The sequence below is a fragment of the Hemiscyllium ocellatum genome, chromosome 15 (assembly GCF_020745735.1).
Source record: "Hemiscyllium ocellatum isolate sHemOce1 chromosome 15, sHemOce1.pat.X.cur, whole genome shotgun sequence".
Lineage (NCBI taxonomy): Eukaryota > Metazoa > Chordata > Chondrichthyes > Orectolobiformes > Hemiscylliidae > Hemiscyllium > Hemiscyllium ocellatum.
The window spans coordinates 51,483,389-51,502,126 of NC_083415.1; the positions used below are offsets into that span (position 1 = coordinate 51,483,389).

General features: G+C 41.7%; 1 protein-coding gene across 8 annotated transcripts in view; it reads right to left on the reverse strand.

The window, feature by feature from the left end:
* zmynd8 (zinc finger, MYND-type containing 8) overlaps positions 1 to 18,738 on the reverse strand; it is a 170,478-nt gene that overhangs the window by 50,895 nt on the left and 100,845 nt on the right. For 5 of the 8 annotated variants that reach the window (XM_060836462.1, XM_060836464.1, XM_060836467.1 and 2 more), the window contains exon 4: positions 301 to 519. The exons of 1 other annotated variant lie outside the window; for it this stretch is intronic. In XM_060836462.1, the coding sequence (XP_060692445.1) occupies positions 301 to 519 (219 nt within the window). The remainder of the gene's footprint in view (positions 1 to 300; positions 520 to 18,738) is intronic. 2 more of the 8 variants (XM_060836466.1, XM_060836463.1) reach the window with 1 other exon arrangement.

Sequence of the window (18,738 nt, forward strand, 5' to 3'; positions counted from 1 at the left end):
AATCACTTAGAATTTTTTGATTAGAAATTCCACCTTCATTGCTCAAAGGGTTAATGATACACATATATTCTGCCAAGGTTACAGAATGCTAATCATATTCTTAGCAACTCAGTTAGTTCCCTGTATCAATACCAGTTTGTGTTATTGATGAACCTTACCCCAGGAGTAGTGGCTACATGCGTCTTTTAACCAGATTTAAAACATATAATCAATATTAAATATCCCACTTTCTTAAAAAATGAATTTGAACAAATTCATGCCCATTTCCCTCACCGTAGTTTTAACTATCTTTTACCATACCTCACATTCTGGACAGAACCAGTCCCCTTCCGGTTCAGCGTTCAGTTTTAAACACTTTGCATGGTAGACACGAGGACAGAGCTCGCAGCACAGAACCTGGCCCTCCCGGTGGCACACCCAGCAATAGAAGTCATTTCGACCATCCTGTGGTACAACATGAAGAAGGTCTTTGGTGAATGGCTGCTTCATAGAAGCAAAGGGACCACGTCTAAGTGTCAACTGAAATGGCAGGCAAGAGAAACAGGCTTGGTTTCAAAATGGGATGATCAGCAATTGTTAGGGTGCAAAAAAAATACCAGTTCTGTTAGGCTTCTCATCCCAACACCAGATGGTTAAGGATGCAACAGGATCAACAGTCTTTGTCACAGGGCTGCCAGAATAGTGCAGTATTCAGGAGATGATAAATTAGTGACAAGCTTTTTTTTGAAAAAAAGAAGCAAGTCGCATAAAATTCAGGCAATTGTACTCTATACTTCCAAGACATGCACTTAAATTTTCCAGACATTAGTCTTGCAAGATGAAAGATTACAAATAGAAAATGTAGTATAAGTTACTACAGATATTTGCACTACTGAGACAGAAAAAAAGCACAGAGGCAATGTCCAATTGTGTTTATTAATTTAAGTCGGAAAAAATTATACATTTTTTATGAAAATGTAACAGAAACCCTTCCATCTGAATAAGCAATTTGATACCTAACAAGTACCGGTATTCTAATTACACTACATCAAAGTTAAAACATCTCACATCTAATGCATTTAGCAATACTAAAAATATTTAAAATCAACTAGGATTTACTTAACAAGACTGTACCAACATTAAGAATCCATACTAACATGCATGCTCTGTGCAACATAACATTACATATGGCCTCTCATTGGCAGTCAGCCAAAGCCACTACCATTTCTTTTAAGAAACAAGTTTTCTGGTGTTTATCTGGTGGCTTTCAATTAATTTTAGCTGTGGGTACCCTTCCCATTTTTGTTCATCTGGCAACCAACTTTTACTATACATGCAGTACTATTAAAAGCATTCAATTGAGGTATGGCTCACTAGGCTGTCAGTCAAATTCTGCAAGGCTCATAATTAAGGCATTTTAACAGCAGTGCTCAGTCAACATTCAACAGGTAAATATTTACACCAGAAAACCTAGCATCTAAGAAGGACATTTGAAAAGCTTTGTTCAAAATTCAAGACAGTAGAAGAAATCAGTATATCCCAGCAGTCAGCTGAAGTGTAAAAGATGTTCCAACCTGTAGCTTTGCTACAAACCTTTTATCCTAGACTCCAACTCTACCCTCCCTCTCCGGTCTTAAATTGAAGCACAAATTTGGCATTCTAGTTGATCCTCAGCTGAGCTTCCATTCCTTTATCATCTCAAATTAGCATAAACACCAAGTCCTACCCATTACATTTTCACTCACTAAGTTAGTTCCTGGCCCAACCATACTGCAAAATAACTTCGTTACTGCATGTTCAAAACCATCCACATTCTTTTTCCTCCCTCCCTGAAATTTGTGCTCTGCCAAATCTGGCCTATTAGGTATTGTTGATTTCTTAGGCACCACTGCTGAATTCTCTCCACCTCTCTTTCTTTATTACAACTTGGTGCTGAGCTCAAGGCTTTAGTCTCTTGGTCTAAATATCTCAAGCTGCATGGCAAATGTTGTCTGATAATGCTCCTTTGAAGCCCCAGGCAATGTTTCAACTAAACTAAAAGGGCACTGTATAAATGTAGGTCATCACTGCGGACCTTAGAACCCATTTATGCATCACAAGTTTGAAGTTGGCTTATTTGCCTTATTCAGCTGATCAATCAAAAAAGATATTCCATTTATGCATTGAAAGGACACTGCCACAGTGTCCGAAAACTTTTCTTCCTCAGGTATTTAATGAGATTGCAGTAATAAAGGAAACTGCAATGTGGTGGTAAGGTCATTGGATCAGTTAATTCAGAGGCCCAGGTTGAAACCCCACTGTGACAAATGGTGGAATTTGAATTCAATCAATGAGATATGGAATTAAAAACTAGTCTCAGCAATGGTAGCCAGGAAACCTTCATCAATTGTTGCAAAACTCATCTGATTGACAAACGGTCTTCAGAAAAGGAAATCTATTCTCTTCAATTGGATAAACCATATAGGTCAGACCTATCACCTATGAACTCCGTGTATTACACAGGTTTTTTAAAGTCTAGAAAATCAGCAGTAAGCTGTTGTGTAACTTGACAATTTCAGGTGGTCCCCAGACTGGAGTGAAGATGAGAATATTCATGTTTAATTGAAGGCAAATTTTCATAAATCAAAATGAAGTTCTACTACGTTTGATTATTTAATTTTCTTTCCACAGGTTACAAATCATTCCAACAAATTCTCTCTGGCGGAGGCAGAGTCAAAAATAGTGATTTTTATCTCCCAGATACAACTGAAGTTATGGGTTGGGATGCAGGGCATGTTGTTCTTTTATAGGTTTTGAATTTTACTGCACTCAATAGTAGTGCTAACGTACAGGAAGACAACATTGATTGCAAACATAAAAAAAAAATCACTGAAGTATGAAGAATAGTAACTAAACATTTAAGAATAATATCCAGAAATCCTATTCAAGGATGGAAATATTGAAGTGTTTTAAAATATAAACAAATTTATTTTACCAATTATGTATTTTCACACTAGCAGCATTAAAATAATTGGAAAACAGAAGTTTAACTTGCTTTGAGAGATCAGGGAAGAGTTGAGTGAAGAGACAAGGAAAGGATAAAACAATCAGCAGTAATTTTATTTTAATGTTATGTTATGTGTTCTATATTCTGGTTCAGTTACGCAAACAAGGAAAAAAAATTACCCCCATTTAAGGCTTAACAATTTGAAGATTTAGTTTGATTTTTAGTGTAGTTATCAGACTAGTTGGCCTTATATCAGCAGCAATAAACCATATTTTTTCTCTATGCCCCAACAATCACTCTTCCTTTTTGTTTGTGTCCCACGCTGGCCTTAAGGATGTACAAGTATTTCACATTTCACCTTTTTATATTTAAAAAAATAAATGTCCATGTAGTATGGTGATCAAAAGGAAGGGAACATGATCTGGGTAAAAAACAAACTTTCCCAGAACAAGTGAAGATTACAATTTCAATAGAAAGCTTAGAGAAAGAAAACACAAAAGTGCAAATGCTTAGGAAGCATTTTGGAGGTGTGAAAAGCAAAAATAAAAGCACTAAGCATTTACTGCAGACTGGTTATTTATAGCCATGGGGGACTGTGTATTTTTAAGCACATACATCACGAGTATTCATGTCTAAAAGCAAGTTTGGAAAGAATAGATGGGAGGCAAAATACATGAAACGGCTCGGTTGAGTACATCATTATGCAGAATTGCTGTTGGTTTTTCTTTCCCTTCTAAAATTATTGACTCCAGGATGGCCTAACTTGACAAACTTGTTCCTCGAAGCATTTATTTAGGAAATTTCTGGCACAAATCCAGATTATCCAAGTCAGCACACAAAATTTACAATCCAAAATTCAAACCCACTACAAAGACATCATGAAATCACGTAGAGAGACTTCACCTGGGCTTTTTTACTTCCCCATTCCAACGGTTTTCCAACCAATGAAACAAATAGTGAATAAGTTAAGGTAGGGTAGTGGAAAACCAGAAAACTTCAGAAATTAATATGGGAGTCTCTACTCAACATTATTGCTTGAAGGTTAAATAAATCTTGGAGTTTTAGGCAAGTGTACTATGCAATAGACTTGCTTGGGGTTTAAAAACTGAATTTTATGTAATTTTAAAACATCTTAAGACAGCCAGAACACTCTGACCTTGTGCTTTTTGTAAAGGTCAACTAAGCAACATATCTATGCAGCCTTGCCGCAAATGTAGTTTTCTAATAAACTCTAGCCCCACTTGGGTGGGGGGGGGAACATTCTGAAGGTTGCACCCAGAGGGTGAATTTTGAAGACCGTTCTAGATTGTCAATGGCACCAGGTCAATGTTCAGGTATCAGAGATTGTATGTATCCAGCCAAGATTCAGTCCAATGCAGGGTGTTCAGTTCCAGCTCCCATTGTTACTGACTGCCAGAGATTTAATGTTGACACAGTAAGAAGAGTGATCACGACCACAAATACTGCTTGTTGCCCATTTTTTGCCAAATGACAGGGAGAAATGTTGCGAGACTCCCCTTTGGTAACTCCAGGTCTTTGGTTTTGCAACATGGCTCAATCCACAAGCAAAGCAGACAACCACAATATTCTAAGATTTCAGCATCTTTAATGAAATGAAAATATTCCTCTCTATCTCAACAAATCCAATGCATCAGTTTCAACACTGCAGCCAAGACACAAAAAAAAGCAACACACTTCCCTGAAAACCTTTTGAACTTCAAAAATTAGCTTTGTGAGCGACTCCCAAACAGGGTTTGGCTCTACAAGCAAATTGGGAACAACCTGAAAAACCAATTCTACTGAAGGAAAAGTTCATACTACAAGGCAAGGGGAAAGATGTTAAACAAAGTAGTGTTTGGGTTGAAACTTTTTAAACAAATCACCACCCAGTGGCTCAGAGTCTGAAACACTAATGTAAGAAATTAAATTAATACAATGAGAAGTCTGAAAATATTTCAGTCCAGTTTGTGAAATAAACTGATCTTCTGGAAGCTGCTTACATGCTATAACTTATTTTAGCAAATGGTCTATCATGATCAATATACTGGTACGTTTGCTTGGATAACTTCTTTCAAGCTGATCCCTTGCTTCATTTCGGAGGGTGCTCAAGACTTTCTTATTAGGTTCCTTCCCTCACATTCATCCTTGACATGGCTACTCCTGGTCACCCTTCAGATGAATAATATTAAGAGAGCTAAAGATGTAAAAAATCTAATTGGAGGTCAGTCTTCCAGAAAACTTCCTTCTTATCTACTAATGATGTACTTGTGTGGCTTCAAACAGCTTCCTCTCACTTAATTACCCGTTAGCATCAACTGTTGATCGCACAGAGGAAGAAAAGCAGAGTGAGCATATTACCTTCTCTGCAGGGCAAATAATTATGGCCGGCACGGTGGCATAATGGTTAACACTGCTGCTTCACAGCGCCTGAGACCCGGGTTTAATTCCCGACTCAGGCGACTGACTGTGTGGAGTTTGCATGTTCTCCCCATGTCAGCGAGGGTTTCCTTCCACAGTCCAAAGATGTGCAGGTCAGGTGAATTGGCCATGCTAAATTGCCCGTAGTATTAGGTAAAGAGGTAAATATAGGGGAATGGGTAGGTTGCGTGTCGGTGTGGACTTGTTGGGCCGAAGGGCCTGCTTCCACACTAAGTAATCTAATCTAATCTAATTGCGTGAGGTGACCCTGAACAGAGACACACTCCCCAAGGGCAGTTAAGAGGTAAACCACATTTCTGTGAATCTCAAGTCACATGTAAGCCAAACCAGGTAGGAGCGCAGTTCCTTCCCTAAAAGGCATTCGGGAACCAGACGGGTCTCTGGATTAATTGTCCAGTGATAGTACGTTAGGCCATCACCTCCCCCTTCTTAGTTAAGGTTCTTCAGTGATTATTTAACAGCCATTTAACCAACCTTAACTTGCCTTTGGCCCCATTACTCACCTGACAGGAAGGTGAGTAAAGTGGCTGCTTTCGCACCAGGGAAAGCTGTCTTCAAGGTTGTTGAGAGACCACCATGTGTCCCAATCAAGAGGAAATGGAGGTAAGAGTTGGAGCAGAGTGTTTGGCCTGTGCCTCTGACCACCTTGACCCACCTTCACACATCCCCATCCCTCCCACCAAAAGAAAATAATCTATTCACCGGCGCAGCTCTTTATGGTGCACAGCCTGGACCTCCAGCTACACTTTTCAGCTGCCAATTGGCTAGCAGCTTCAGCTGAGGTATCACGTTCGTGGCAAGGCTCCCGATTAGATGAGACCATATGGACTTGCATTCAAGTATCGAGTTGTCACTTGATCCAACACAAGTTCACATGCCGGTGTGGTTTAGAGTTCTTGTAATGCAGTGGTAATGTTCATATCTCTGGGCTAGGAGGTCTAGATTTAAGCTTTATCTGATGATCCTCTCTGGAGGGCCATATAATGCAGAATGGAGACATCAAAACAGCAGACACCAGTCAACTGGTACACAAACAGTGGAATTGCACCTTCAGAAGCCCAATGGCCCATTCAATGGTCATCTGAGCCAGTGACATTGGTTGTATTGACTGCGTCTTTGGCAGAGGCTTTCACAGAAAAGTCACTGGCTATCTCTTCCCTTGTCTCCTCAGCCATTCGTGCATTTTGAGGATTGAGAGTGAAGACGAAGGCAATACATCAGTGAGGACGGAATTATTTCAGTAGCCAGTTAAGTCTTACTGTGGTCATGGACCAGTTGTGCAGTCAGAGTGTTAAACCTTAAACAGACGTGCTGTCCAGCTCCAGCAAAAACCTTCAACAGTGACAAGCAAACTACGAAGATCTGCAGCTGTTTGCAAGTTACCATAATGATCAGCACTGATGTTGGAAGGAGACAGAAATGAGGATGTTCATGGCACAGCGACTTTACAGGCCACTAGCTGGGCACGACAACCAGTGTGTTTGGCAATGAGGCCACGAGAGATATCAGTGCTTGGAAAGTTACAGTCTCCCATGGCACTGGAAGAGTCATTGCCAGGTGATTTCCTGCAAGAGATTGCTGTGCTAATCAAGGTTCAAAATCGGACAGCCATTTCCCATTACTAGCTGGAGCATTCCTTCTGGTGTGGTGCTGGAAAAACACAGCCAGTCAGGCAGCATCCAAGGAGTAGGAGATTCAATGTTTTGAGCATAACATGTCCTATCTTTGGCAGCCTTATCTTCTGTTTTTCTGCCCAGCAATGGCAGGTGATTACAGATTCCGTTCAGAGCCCAATTGCAAAAGTGTCCATTCTCCTTTACAGGTCTACACTGCTCAGGACACTCCCTTACTCCTGAGTGCCCAGTCCCCCTTTTGTTCTGCAGATCCTTTTCCCAATGAATACGCTCCTGGCCTTCAGTCAACATTTCAATGTAAGAGTAATGTGCCTGACACTTTCTTTAAAAAAAATTACAAGAAGAAAATTAATTTTTAAATAGTTATTTGGCTTTAGTTAGTGTGAACAGGATTTCCAGTCTGCCCTTCAATTCCAGGGTTAAATCACCCCCACATGCATTTTTGGGAGATCCCTGGAAATTCAGCCCATAGTCTGTCAGGAGACTGAATCTTTTCAAAAGGTTAACTAAGTCACTAATGATAACAAAAATATAAACTGTAAATTCATATTGCTTAATGTTAAGAAAAAACTGCTGTATTTTTATTCTTGATTTGCCACACAGTGGGGTTGGCATTACCAACCATGTATAAGAAGATGAATTTTTAAATTGCCATGGGAACAACTGGTAGATTTAAAGGTGTTGGAGTTGCTAGCAAATATTTATAAGCGGATCTTCATGGGAATGTGCAAGTACATGACACAAATAACATCTTGCCCAGTCATTAAGCCAAACGTATCTAATCTTTCAAGCATATTTCCAATGTGAGGCATGTTATAAATCACTGAAGTGAGAAGCAGAGCTACAAAGCAAAATCAACCACAACCCCAGCTTTCCTCCCTATTTGAAGGATGCAAAAGGAGTGTTGACAGAAGTTTACAAAACCATGCCTCATTGTATTTATTGCATGATTCAAGTTGAGATCTTAAAATAAGTTATAGCATTTATACAACAATTTTTAAAAATGATGTGAAAAGCAAAGGCAAAGTGAAGAGACATGAAATTGAATTTTTAAAAAAGAACAGGTAATTCTGCAGAACAGGTGTGCGGAGATTAAAGAATGAATCAAAATATCAGCCTTATTCATACACTAGTCATTTCAGTCTGTGAAGGGACTTGGTGTTTACTATTAAGAGATTAGCAGGCACCAATGAATCTTTCTCACAATGTTACATACATCCTATTTTGGCTTAAACTTTTAGAAATATGAATACTAAATAGTTTGAATTGTAATTACTAAAGTGCAAATTGATTTGTATGCAATCAGCAAGACTAACACAATCGTATCTTGATATCAGGCAGTCTGCATCCAACAAGTTTAGTTTGTAGTTATTGTATTGAGCTCTGTATTTAGACTATATGCAGTATATGTAGAATTTGAGAGTAGTTCAAGACAACACAGACCATGGATCAATTCTATCATGACCTGATTCTCCACATTGTGGGCATCATGCAATGCACTTACCCTGAAGAATCAAGATCACATCATTTTTATTGAGGCACTCAAGTATGCCATCTCAGTTCCCAGTTGCTAATTACCCATTGGGGAATAGATTAAAAGACAGACTTATATTTGTTAGTGGAACACATGTCCAGAACCAGTTGTCCAGTTTCATGAGACTATCCTCACTTGGTTTCACTTTGACTTAGGTGACTGCAGACAGAGCATGCGCATAAATGGCTTTTCTTTCCATCCCCAGATATCTTGGACAGTCTCTTTTCTGGCTCACTTCACTTCCAAAACCACATACTGCCCTTGGTGATCTGTGGAAAGCTTCAGCATGTATGCTGACGAGATTTCAGTCGTATCCCCATCAATCCTCGAGATCCAAACAATGCTTCAATGTTGTCAGACTACTTCTCTAATATCCAGTCAGCTTGGTAGCCACCACCTTAAATTCTGTATATCGAATCACCAACTCAAGCTGAACTAAACTGTTCATAATTCTGTTGTCCTAACTGATATAAAGGGATGTCTACAAATGCATCTGGTCACCACCATAAAACCTATCAACTGGCACCTCATTACCCATTTCCTCCTCAGTGCTTGTGTATCAGTTGCTGAATCTCTGGTCAAAGTGGCACAGTGGTTAGTACTGCTGCTTCACAGTGCCAGGGACCAGAATTCAATTCCCGCCTTGGGCGGCTGTGTGTGAGTTTGCACATTCTCCTCGTGTCTGCGTGGATTTCTTCCAGGTGTTCCGGTTTCCTGCCACAGTCCAACGATGTGCAGGTTAGGTGGATTGGTCATGGTAAATCACCCATAGTGTCAGGTGAATTAATCAGAGGGAAATGGGTCTGGGTAGGATACTCTTCGGAGAATCGGTGTGGACTTGGTGGGCCAAATGGCCAGTTTCCACACTGTGGGGAATCGTAAAAAGCCTTTGTCATTTCCAGACTCAGTCATTCCATAGCTCTAAAGGCCACAAAGTTGCAATTATTTTCCAACCACTGCAAATGTCAGCTAATCTCAAAATCCAATTCCACCATCCTCTTCTACACCAAAACTCAAACAAAAAAAAAATTGCAGACACTAGAAATCTGAAATAAAACAGAAATTACTGGAGTAACTTTGCAAGTCTGGCAGCAACTGTGGAGAGAAAGCAGAGTTAATGTTTTGGGTCCAGTGAAGAAGAGTGGTCACTGGACCCGAAATGTTGTTAATTGCTGCTGGACCTGCTGAGTTTCCCCATCATTTCTGTTTTGTTCCATGCCGAACTCCACTCACTTAATATCATTCTCTCATCACTACATTAAATTCCACTGCTCCAATGCTTCAAGTGAAGAATTCAGTCCCATTCTCATCTTCTCAGATACTGAAACAGTCAGTCAGTGGCCATGTGCAGTAAAATATGGACAACATTCAGATTTGGGTGTTTAAGTGGCAAGTACCATTGCTGCCAGCAAGTACTAACCAATAACCATCTGCAGTTCAAGAATCTAACCATCTCCCTTTGACATACAATGGCATTACCACCTCAGATTCCCCCACCATCATTCTGGAGATTATCACTGACCAGAAACCTAACTGGATTAGCTATGTAAATACTCTACTACAAGAGCTGACCTGATTGTGCTTTGAATTCCACATTTCCAGCTACTCCTGACAACCTTGGATTCCCTCACCTAACAAAAATCCACCTCTACCTTAAAAATTATTCAATCACCACTGGGAGAATATACCAAAGTCACACAACCTGTTGACAGTAAAACGTTCTCCTTGTCGGTCTCCAGGTGACCCTAGATTCCTGTTTTCCAACTGTCTCCTTTCTTGAATAGAGGGTTTATATTTGCCACTTTCCATTCTGGTGGAACCTTTCCAGAATCTAGTGAATTAAAAAAAAATTATCAACGCATCTTCTATCTCTTTTAAGGTGCAAGGATGTCCATGACAACCTGAGGACCTCTCAGCTCACAGCTCCATCAGTTTGCTCGTTACCACTTCCCTGGTGATGGTAGTTTCAAAGTTCCTCTACCCATTTCACCTCCTGATTTATAAATGTTAGTGGCAAACCTTTTGAATCCCCAATCGTGAAAATGGAAGAAAAATTTGTTCATTTCATTCACTATTTCCTTATCTCATATTAACTCCTTATTCATTGTCTTTAGAGGACCACTCACTGTAGTTTCTTTTTCTTTAACCTGGAGCAACGTTTCCTGCCCATTTTCACATTTCTAGCTCGCATCCTGCCAGGCTAAAATTTTGCTCTTCTGGTTAACCCTTTAGTTGTTCTCTCCCGTTATTTATATTCTAACCAATCATCCAACCCGCTAATCCTCAAGATTGATGCTTTCCTTTGCTTCGTTAACTAAGCACGAACAGGGAGTCCTCCACTTTGAATTTTTCCTTATGGTAAGAATACACTTATTCCGAAGTATCCCATGAAATATCTGCCACTGTTTCTCTATTTTTCTATCTCATAACCAGTATCCAGTTCATTTCAACTAGCTCAGCTTTCAGATCCATGTAGCTGCTATCATTCAAGTGCAAATACTTGTATGAGACCAACTCTTCTCAATTCAAACAAACTAAAATAATACATATCTTCATGATTTCATATTTCAATAACTTTTTAGCTCTAACTGCCCTTAAAACTGTTGCAGAACTTCTGCCACTTGTATCTCCCCTCTCCACTCCCATGTCTTCTCTTGATCTTCAGCTGCTGTGTCTTCTTTGACAAAGACACCAAGCATTGGAATTCCTGAACCATAGATTAAAATCCCAATTTATGCTGATAACTGAAGAAAGAAAGCTGCCTCAATACTTCACTTAATGTTTGGATATTAAAGAAGTTCCTCTACCCAGCTCCTAGCCCTGCCATGTTTTTACCATCCCTCCAGAACTACCCCTCTGAGGACGCAAGATCAGTTCTCGGCAGAGCCTCACCTTCATTCCCCCATGCTCTCGGATTAACAAGTTCAACACGTGGCGAGACATCGAACAATTCTTCCGCCGTCTTCACCTCTGCGCCTACTTCTTCAATCAGGATTCTCGCCCACCCTCTGACGGCCCCTTCTCCCGCCTCCAACACACCCCATTCACCTGGACACCCCGTGCTGGCCTCTTACCTGCCCTGGATCTCTTCATAGCCAACTGCCGCCGCGACATTAATCGCCTCAACCTCTCCACCCCTCTCACCCACGGAACGTGCAGGCCTCCACTCCCTCCGCTCCAACCCCAACCTCACTATCAAACCGGCAGACAAGGGAGGCGCAGTAGTAGTTTGGCACACCAACCTTTACACCGCTGAGGCTAAATGCCAGCTCGCAGACACCTCCTCCTACTGCCCCCTTGACCATGACCCCACCTCCCACCACCAAACCATCATCTCCCAGACCATCCATAATCTCATCACCTCAGGGGATCTCCCATCCACCGCCTCCAACCTCAGTCCCACAACCCCGCACCACCCATTTCTACCTCCTGCCCAAAATCCACAAACCTGGCCGACCCAATGTCTCTGCCTGCTCCTGCCCCACCGAACTCATCTCTGCATACCTTGACACGGTCCTGTCCCCCTTAGTCCAAGAACTCCCCACCTACGTTCGGGACATCACCACGTCATCCATCTCCATGATTTTCGCTTCCGTGGTCCCCAACGCCTTATCTTCACCATGGACATCCAGTCCCTGAACACCTCTATCCCCCATCACGAAGGGCTCAAAGCCCTCTGCCTCTTCCTTTCCCGCCGCACCAACCAGTACCCTTCCACTGACACCCTCCTTTGACTGACTGAACTGGTCCTCGCTCTGAACAAATTCTCTTTCCAATCCTCCCACTTCCTCCAAACCAAAGGAGTAGCCATGGGCACCCGCATGGGCCCCAGCTATGCCTGCCTCTCTGTAGGATACGTGGAACAATCCATCTTCCGCAGCTACACTGGCACATCCCCCACCTTTTCCTCCGCTACATCGATGACTGTATCAGTGCTGCCTCATGCTCCCATGAAGAGGTTGAACAGTTCATCCACTTTACCAACACCTTTCACCCCAACCTCAAATTTACCTGGACCATCTCAGACTCCTCCCTCTCCTTCCTAGACCTCTCCATTTGTATCTCGGATGACCAAATCAACACGAACATTTACTAAAAACCGACAGACTCCCACAGCTACCTAGACTACACCTCCTCCCACCCTGCCCCCTGTAAAAATGCCATTCTATATTCCCAATTCCTTCGTCTCCGCTGCATCTGATCCCAGGAGGACCAGTTCCAATACCGAACAATCCAGATGGCCTCCTTCTTTGAAGACTGCAATTTCCTCCCAGACGTGATCGATGATGCCTTCCACCGCATCTCCTCCACTTCCCGCTCCTCCGCCCTTGAGCCCCGCCCCTCCAATCGCCACCAAGACAGAATCCCACTGGTCCTCACCTACCACCCCACCAACCTCCGTATACATATCATCCGTCGTCATTTCCGCCACCTCCAAACGGACCCCACCACCAGGGATATATTTCCCTCCCCTCCCCTATCAGCGTTCCGAAAAGACCACTCCCTCCATGACTCCCTCGTCAGGTCCACACCCCCCACCAACCCAACCTCCATTCCCGGTACCTTCCCCTGCAACCGCAAGAAATGCAAAACTTGCGCCCACACCTCCTCCCTTACTTCCCTCCAAGGCCCCAAGGGATCCTTCTATATCTGCCACAAATTCACCTGCACCTCCACACACATCATTTATTGCATCCGCTGCACTCGATGTGGCCTCCTCTATATTGGGGAGACAGGCCGCCTACTTGTGGAACGTTTCAGAGAACGCCTCTGGGACACCCGGACCAACCACCCAACCACCCCGTGGCTCAACACTTCAACTCCCCCTCCCACTCCACCAAGGACATGCAGGTCCTTGGACTCCTCCATCGCCAGAGCATAGCAACACGACGGCTGGGGAAGAACGCCTCATCTTCTGCCCAGGAACCCTCCAACCACAAAGGATGAACTCAGATTTCTTCAGTTTCCTCATTTCCTCTCCCCCCACCTTGTCTCAGTCCCAACCCTTGAACTCAGCACCACCTTCCTAACCTGCAATCATCTTCCTGACCTCTCCGCCCTACCCCCCACTCCAGCCTATCACCCTCACTTTAACCTCCTTCCACCGATCGCACTTCCAACACCCCTCTCCCAAGTCCCTCCTCCCTACCTTTTATCTTAGCCTGCTTGGCACACTCTCCTCATTCCTGAAGAAGGGCACATGCCTGAAACGTCGATTCTCCTGCTCCTTGGATGCTGCCTGACCTGCTGCGCTTTTCCAGCAATACATTTTCAGCATATTAAAGAAGTCCCTTCTACCCTTTCAGATGCATATAAAAGTATGCAGCATGTCCAATTTAAGACTTCCAGTTCCTCCAACAATACAAATCAATGTGGTAGTTTCATTTTAAAAACTATTTGAGGGGACACACTATTTACAAATTGGCCTATGCATTTATACAACAGATGTATTGCATTTGAGAAGTCCAATATCCTGAAAAGCATTGTACAAGTTCAAGTTGTTTCTGTCTTTCAGCGATGTGCTGTAAAATATCTTAGATATCACAGACATTAAAAACTCAATATTTATTACTGGAACAAGTGCAATTTTAGTTATTTGGTCACTATATATTATTAATCTGTGAGAGTTAGATTTTTTGGTATTTTATGTAGTTTTGCCAAACACAGGATTTGTTTCTCTCCTACCCACCCATCCCTAATGTCTTTAATTCAGTTTCATTATAACTCAATTACAAAAACGTCGCAGATACACAAATTAGAATAAACTGGAACGGAAAAAAATTAACATCTATTTGCAGAAAAAGCAGTTTCCGAGATGGTTTTTCAGATGACCACTTTTAATCATACCCTGCACCATTTTTTGCCATTGCAATACACTCAAACGTTGAGCAATTAAACAGTAAAAAAAATACTAAATGTAACAGTTCTTGGAATTTACTTTGGAAAATGCAGCATTCACAGTAACACTGGAGATGACAAATCACCTAGCAAACAATGGTAAAAGCTTTTGTAGTTAAACTGTTCTGATCGGGCAGGGAGTGCAGAGTCATAGAGATGTACAGCATGGAAACAGACCCTTCAGTCCAACCCGTCAATGCCGACCAGATATCCCAACCCAATCTAGTCCCACCTGCCAGCACCTGGCCCAGATCCCTCCAAACCCTTCCTATTCATATACCCATCCAAATGCTTCTTAAATGTCGCAATTGTACCAGTCTCCACCACTCCCTCTGGCAGCTCATTCCATACACGTACCACCCTGTGTGAAAAGGTTACCACTTAGGTCTCTTTTATATCTTTCCCCTCTCACCCTAAACCTATGCCCTCTAGTTCTGGACTCCCCCACCCCAGGGAAAAGACTTGGGCTATTTATCCTATCCATGCCCCTCATAATTTTGTAAACCTCTACAAGGTCACCCCTCAGCCTCCAACGCTCCAGGGAAAACACAGCCAGCCTGTTCGGCCTCTCCCTGTAGCTCAAATCCTCCAATCCTGGCAATAGCCTTGTAAATCTTTTCTGAACTCTTGCAAGTTTCACAACGTCTTTCCAAAAGCAAGGAGACCAGAATTGCATGCAATATTCCAACAGTAGCCTAACCAATGTCCTGTACAGCCGCAACATGACCTCCCAACTCCTGTACTCAATACTCTGACCAATAAAGGAAAGCATACCAAACACCTTCTTCACTGTCCTATCTACCTGCGAATCCACTTTCAAGGAGCTATGAACCTGCACTGCAAGGTCTCTTTGTTCAGCAACACTCCCTAGGACCTTACCATTAAGTGTATAAGTCCTGCTAAGATTTGCTTTCCCAAAATGCAACACATCGCATTTATCTGAATTAAACTCCATCTGCCACTTCTCAGCCCATTGGCCCATCTAGTCCAGATCCTGTTGTAATCTGAGGTAACCCTCTTCGCTGTCCACTACACCTCCAATTTTGGTGTCATCTGCAAACTTACTAACTGTACCTCTTATGCTCACATCCAGATCATTTATATAAATGACAAAAAGTAGAGGTCCCAGCACCGATCCTTGTGGCACTCCACTGGTCACAGGCCTCTAGTCTGAAAAATAACCCTCCACCACCACCCTCTGTCTTCTACCTTGGAGCCAGTTTTGTATCCAAATGGTTCATTCTCTCTGTATTCTGAGAGATCTAACCTTGCTAATCAGTCTCTTATGGGGAACCCTGTCGAACGCCTTACTGAAGTCCATATAGATCACATCTACTGCTCTGCCCTCAATCTTCTTTGTTACTTCTTCAAAAAACTCAATCAAGTTTGTGAGACATGAGTTCCCACGCACAAGCCATGTTGACTATCCCTAATCAGTCCCTACCTTTCCAAATACATGTACATCCTGTCCCTCAGGATTCCCTCCAAACAACTTGCCCACCACTGAGGTCAGGCTCACTGGCCTATAGTTCCCTGGCTTGTCATTACCGTCCAAGACCATTAGCCAGCCTAATTATATCAAGATTACAACAGAATTGGCAATGAGGCATGTACAATATTTGGGTCTTCCGTGTGAACTATAAAGATAAGACTGACTTATTATAACCAGAGCTAATCTGAACAAAATTGTGACAGATAAAACCTATAAAATGCTTGTGTTCTCAGGATCATGGTACTAATGAAGCCATAGCTATAAATATCGAATCTCTACACCTTATCGAAAAACACATGTCCTGAAGAAAACTAATCACAGCCAAATCACTGAATATACAAAAAGATAGTAGGAAGGGACTTGTCAAAATAAAAGTGCAAGTGTAAAAAGGAAAGCAGCTAACTTTAGGGCAAAATATATAGAGAAAAGGAAGAAAATGATGCAGATATGAAGCCAATGGCATCTGAAATAGACTATGAATGATTTGGTCACATCATCTGTCCTACACAGAGCTGAACTGAGCTATTCCTCAGGCAAATTGAAGTTCAGAAGTTGACCAAATGCAAACAGATACATACTACAGATGAAGCTACATTATTTGCAACCCACATAAAGACATCTTTCTACCTAATGTTATTGGATGTGAAAGATCAAGTTAGATTTCCGCTGCATTTTTAAAAATGTATTCATTCTTAGGATGTGGGCATCACTAGCTGGGCTGCATTTATTGCTCATCCTGTGCTGTTCTTGAGAAGATGGTGGTGAACTGAGAATATTGTAAATGACAAAATTGTTCAGGAATTGAAGATCAAAGATTATTCAAGGCTTGAACATTCCACTGCACATGCTCAAAATTAACTGACAAAGAACTCAGTGTCATCAACACACATTCTCTCCTGTTACCATAGTTCGAATTCATTTACAAGAGAAAAAGACTAATGTAGGCATCAAAGTAGTGCCAAGGGCATCTTAGACCTGTGCTGGGAGCTCCAATCATCCAATATATCAAATGTTAACTGTGATACACAAGTCCTATGCAAATAGGTGGTTCAAAAGATAAGATACACTAGCAAAGTTAAAAGGAATTTCACAGCTTCATATCCCACACTATTTTCAGCTAGGAAGTTACTTCTAGCTGTAAAAGACCTGGTCATATAAACTTACCAATTAGGTTTTAAGTTAGAAAAGATAGTGTCTCAACTGAGTGAGTTTCTTCAAATCTACATGGCAAAAGTCTCAAGTATGATGGAATATTCTACCTGCCTGGACAATTGTCCTCCAATACTGAAGCAGCTCAACTCCATCCAGGGCAAAGCAACCCACTTGATTAACATCCCACCTACAACTTGAAGCATTCACTTACTCCACCAAAAGAGTGGCAGAAATACACTGGAGGCTCCTTTGACAACAACTTCCAAACCAAAAGCCTCTACCACCTGGAGGGACAAAGGAAGATGATGCGGGGGAACACTACCAACCATCTCCCTGCAAAGCCACAATCCTGATCTTGAGACTGTTACTGCATCAAATTGTTGGAACGTCCTCTCTAACAAAACTGGATGTACGTACACCATGTGGACACCAGCGGTTCAAGAAATCAACTCAACACCACTTTCTTAAGGGTAGTTAGAGTTAGAAATAAATGAAAGTCTAGCCAGTATTCTTCACAAGATGTGAAGAAGGACAAAAAATTTAGAAGCCCTTGAACATCAATGTTGTTTACACTAGACCACTAATGATGTGCCACCCGAACTAGCCATAGCTTAATGATGATTATTGACTGGCAAAAAAACAAAAAGGGGTATTGGTACATTTTTGAAAAAGGTAGACTCTAAAATGACCATTTCTATTTTGAGAAACACATGAGCCCATGTAACATGTATCTCCTGGAAAATTTCAAAGATAACTTTATTAAACACTTGAGCATTAAAGAAATTGACAAAATTGTCAAGGAAATGAAGTCTACAATACAGACACATAGGGTAATGTCTAGAATATAATCCCAATAAAAATAGCACCAAAAAGCTAACAAAATGGTATGGAGACAATGAGTGGATATATTCAGGACACAATTATCTGAAGGAGGACAAAACAAAATCCTCTAAAATGCAAGTGCAACCCAAGGTAGCCTCTCTAAACAATAAGCAAGCTCAAGGTTCAAGCAAATCAACTTCCCATCTCAGCAAACACACCCACAACTACAATAAGCAAGTTACAGTTGAAGAAGGCCACAGACTGAAAACTGTGAAATGATTTTTCTGTCTGTCTGTTTGTGTTGCATCCCTATTTGAAAGGGGGGCCCTGGAACTTGAGAAGAGTTCCTAGGGGGGCAGTGGCCAAATGACAGTTGAGAATCACTGAAATGACTATTCATTAGTTATCAAAGCAACTTTACCTCTTCGAATCAAGCAAAGAAAGTCACAAGAAGTGATTAGAGGAGATGAACACATCAACAATGAGCTTATGCTGCAACAACTCTAAACAGATAGGAATAAATATTCAACTGAAAACAATGTCTTTTTTTAAATTTTTGCATCTTTGTGGATTGAAATGAGAAAGAATTGCTTTAAAAAAAAAGCAAATATTGGAAAGCGTGGATGCAGTTTTGAAAGCAAGTATTTTGACATCGAAGTCAGATACCGTGTCAACAATTGTTTGAACCAGCAGTAACTGAAGGTGAGTTGCAGACAATTTGTAACCAAGGAGATGTACAGATGCAGCTTTTGTTAGCAACAAGTAGATTGGTCTATAGACGAGTGACCAGCCGTCAGTGACA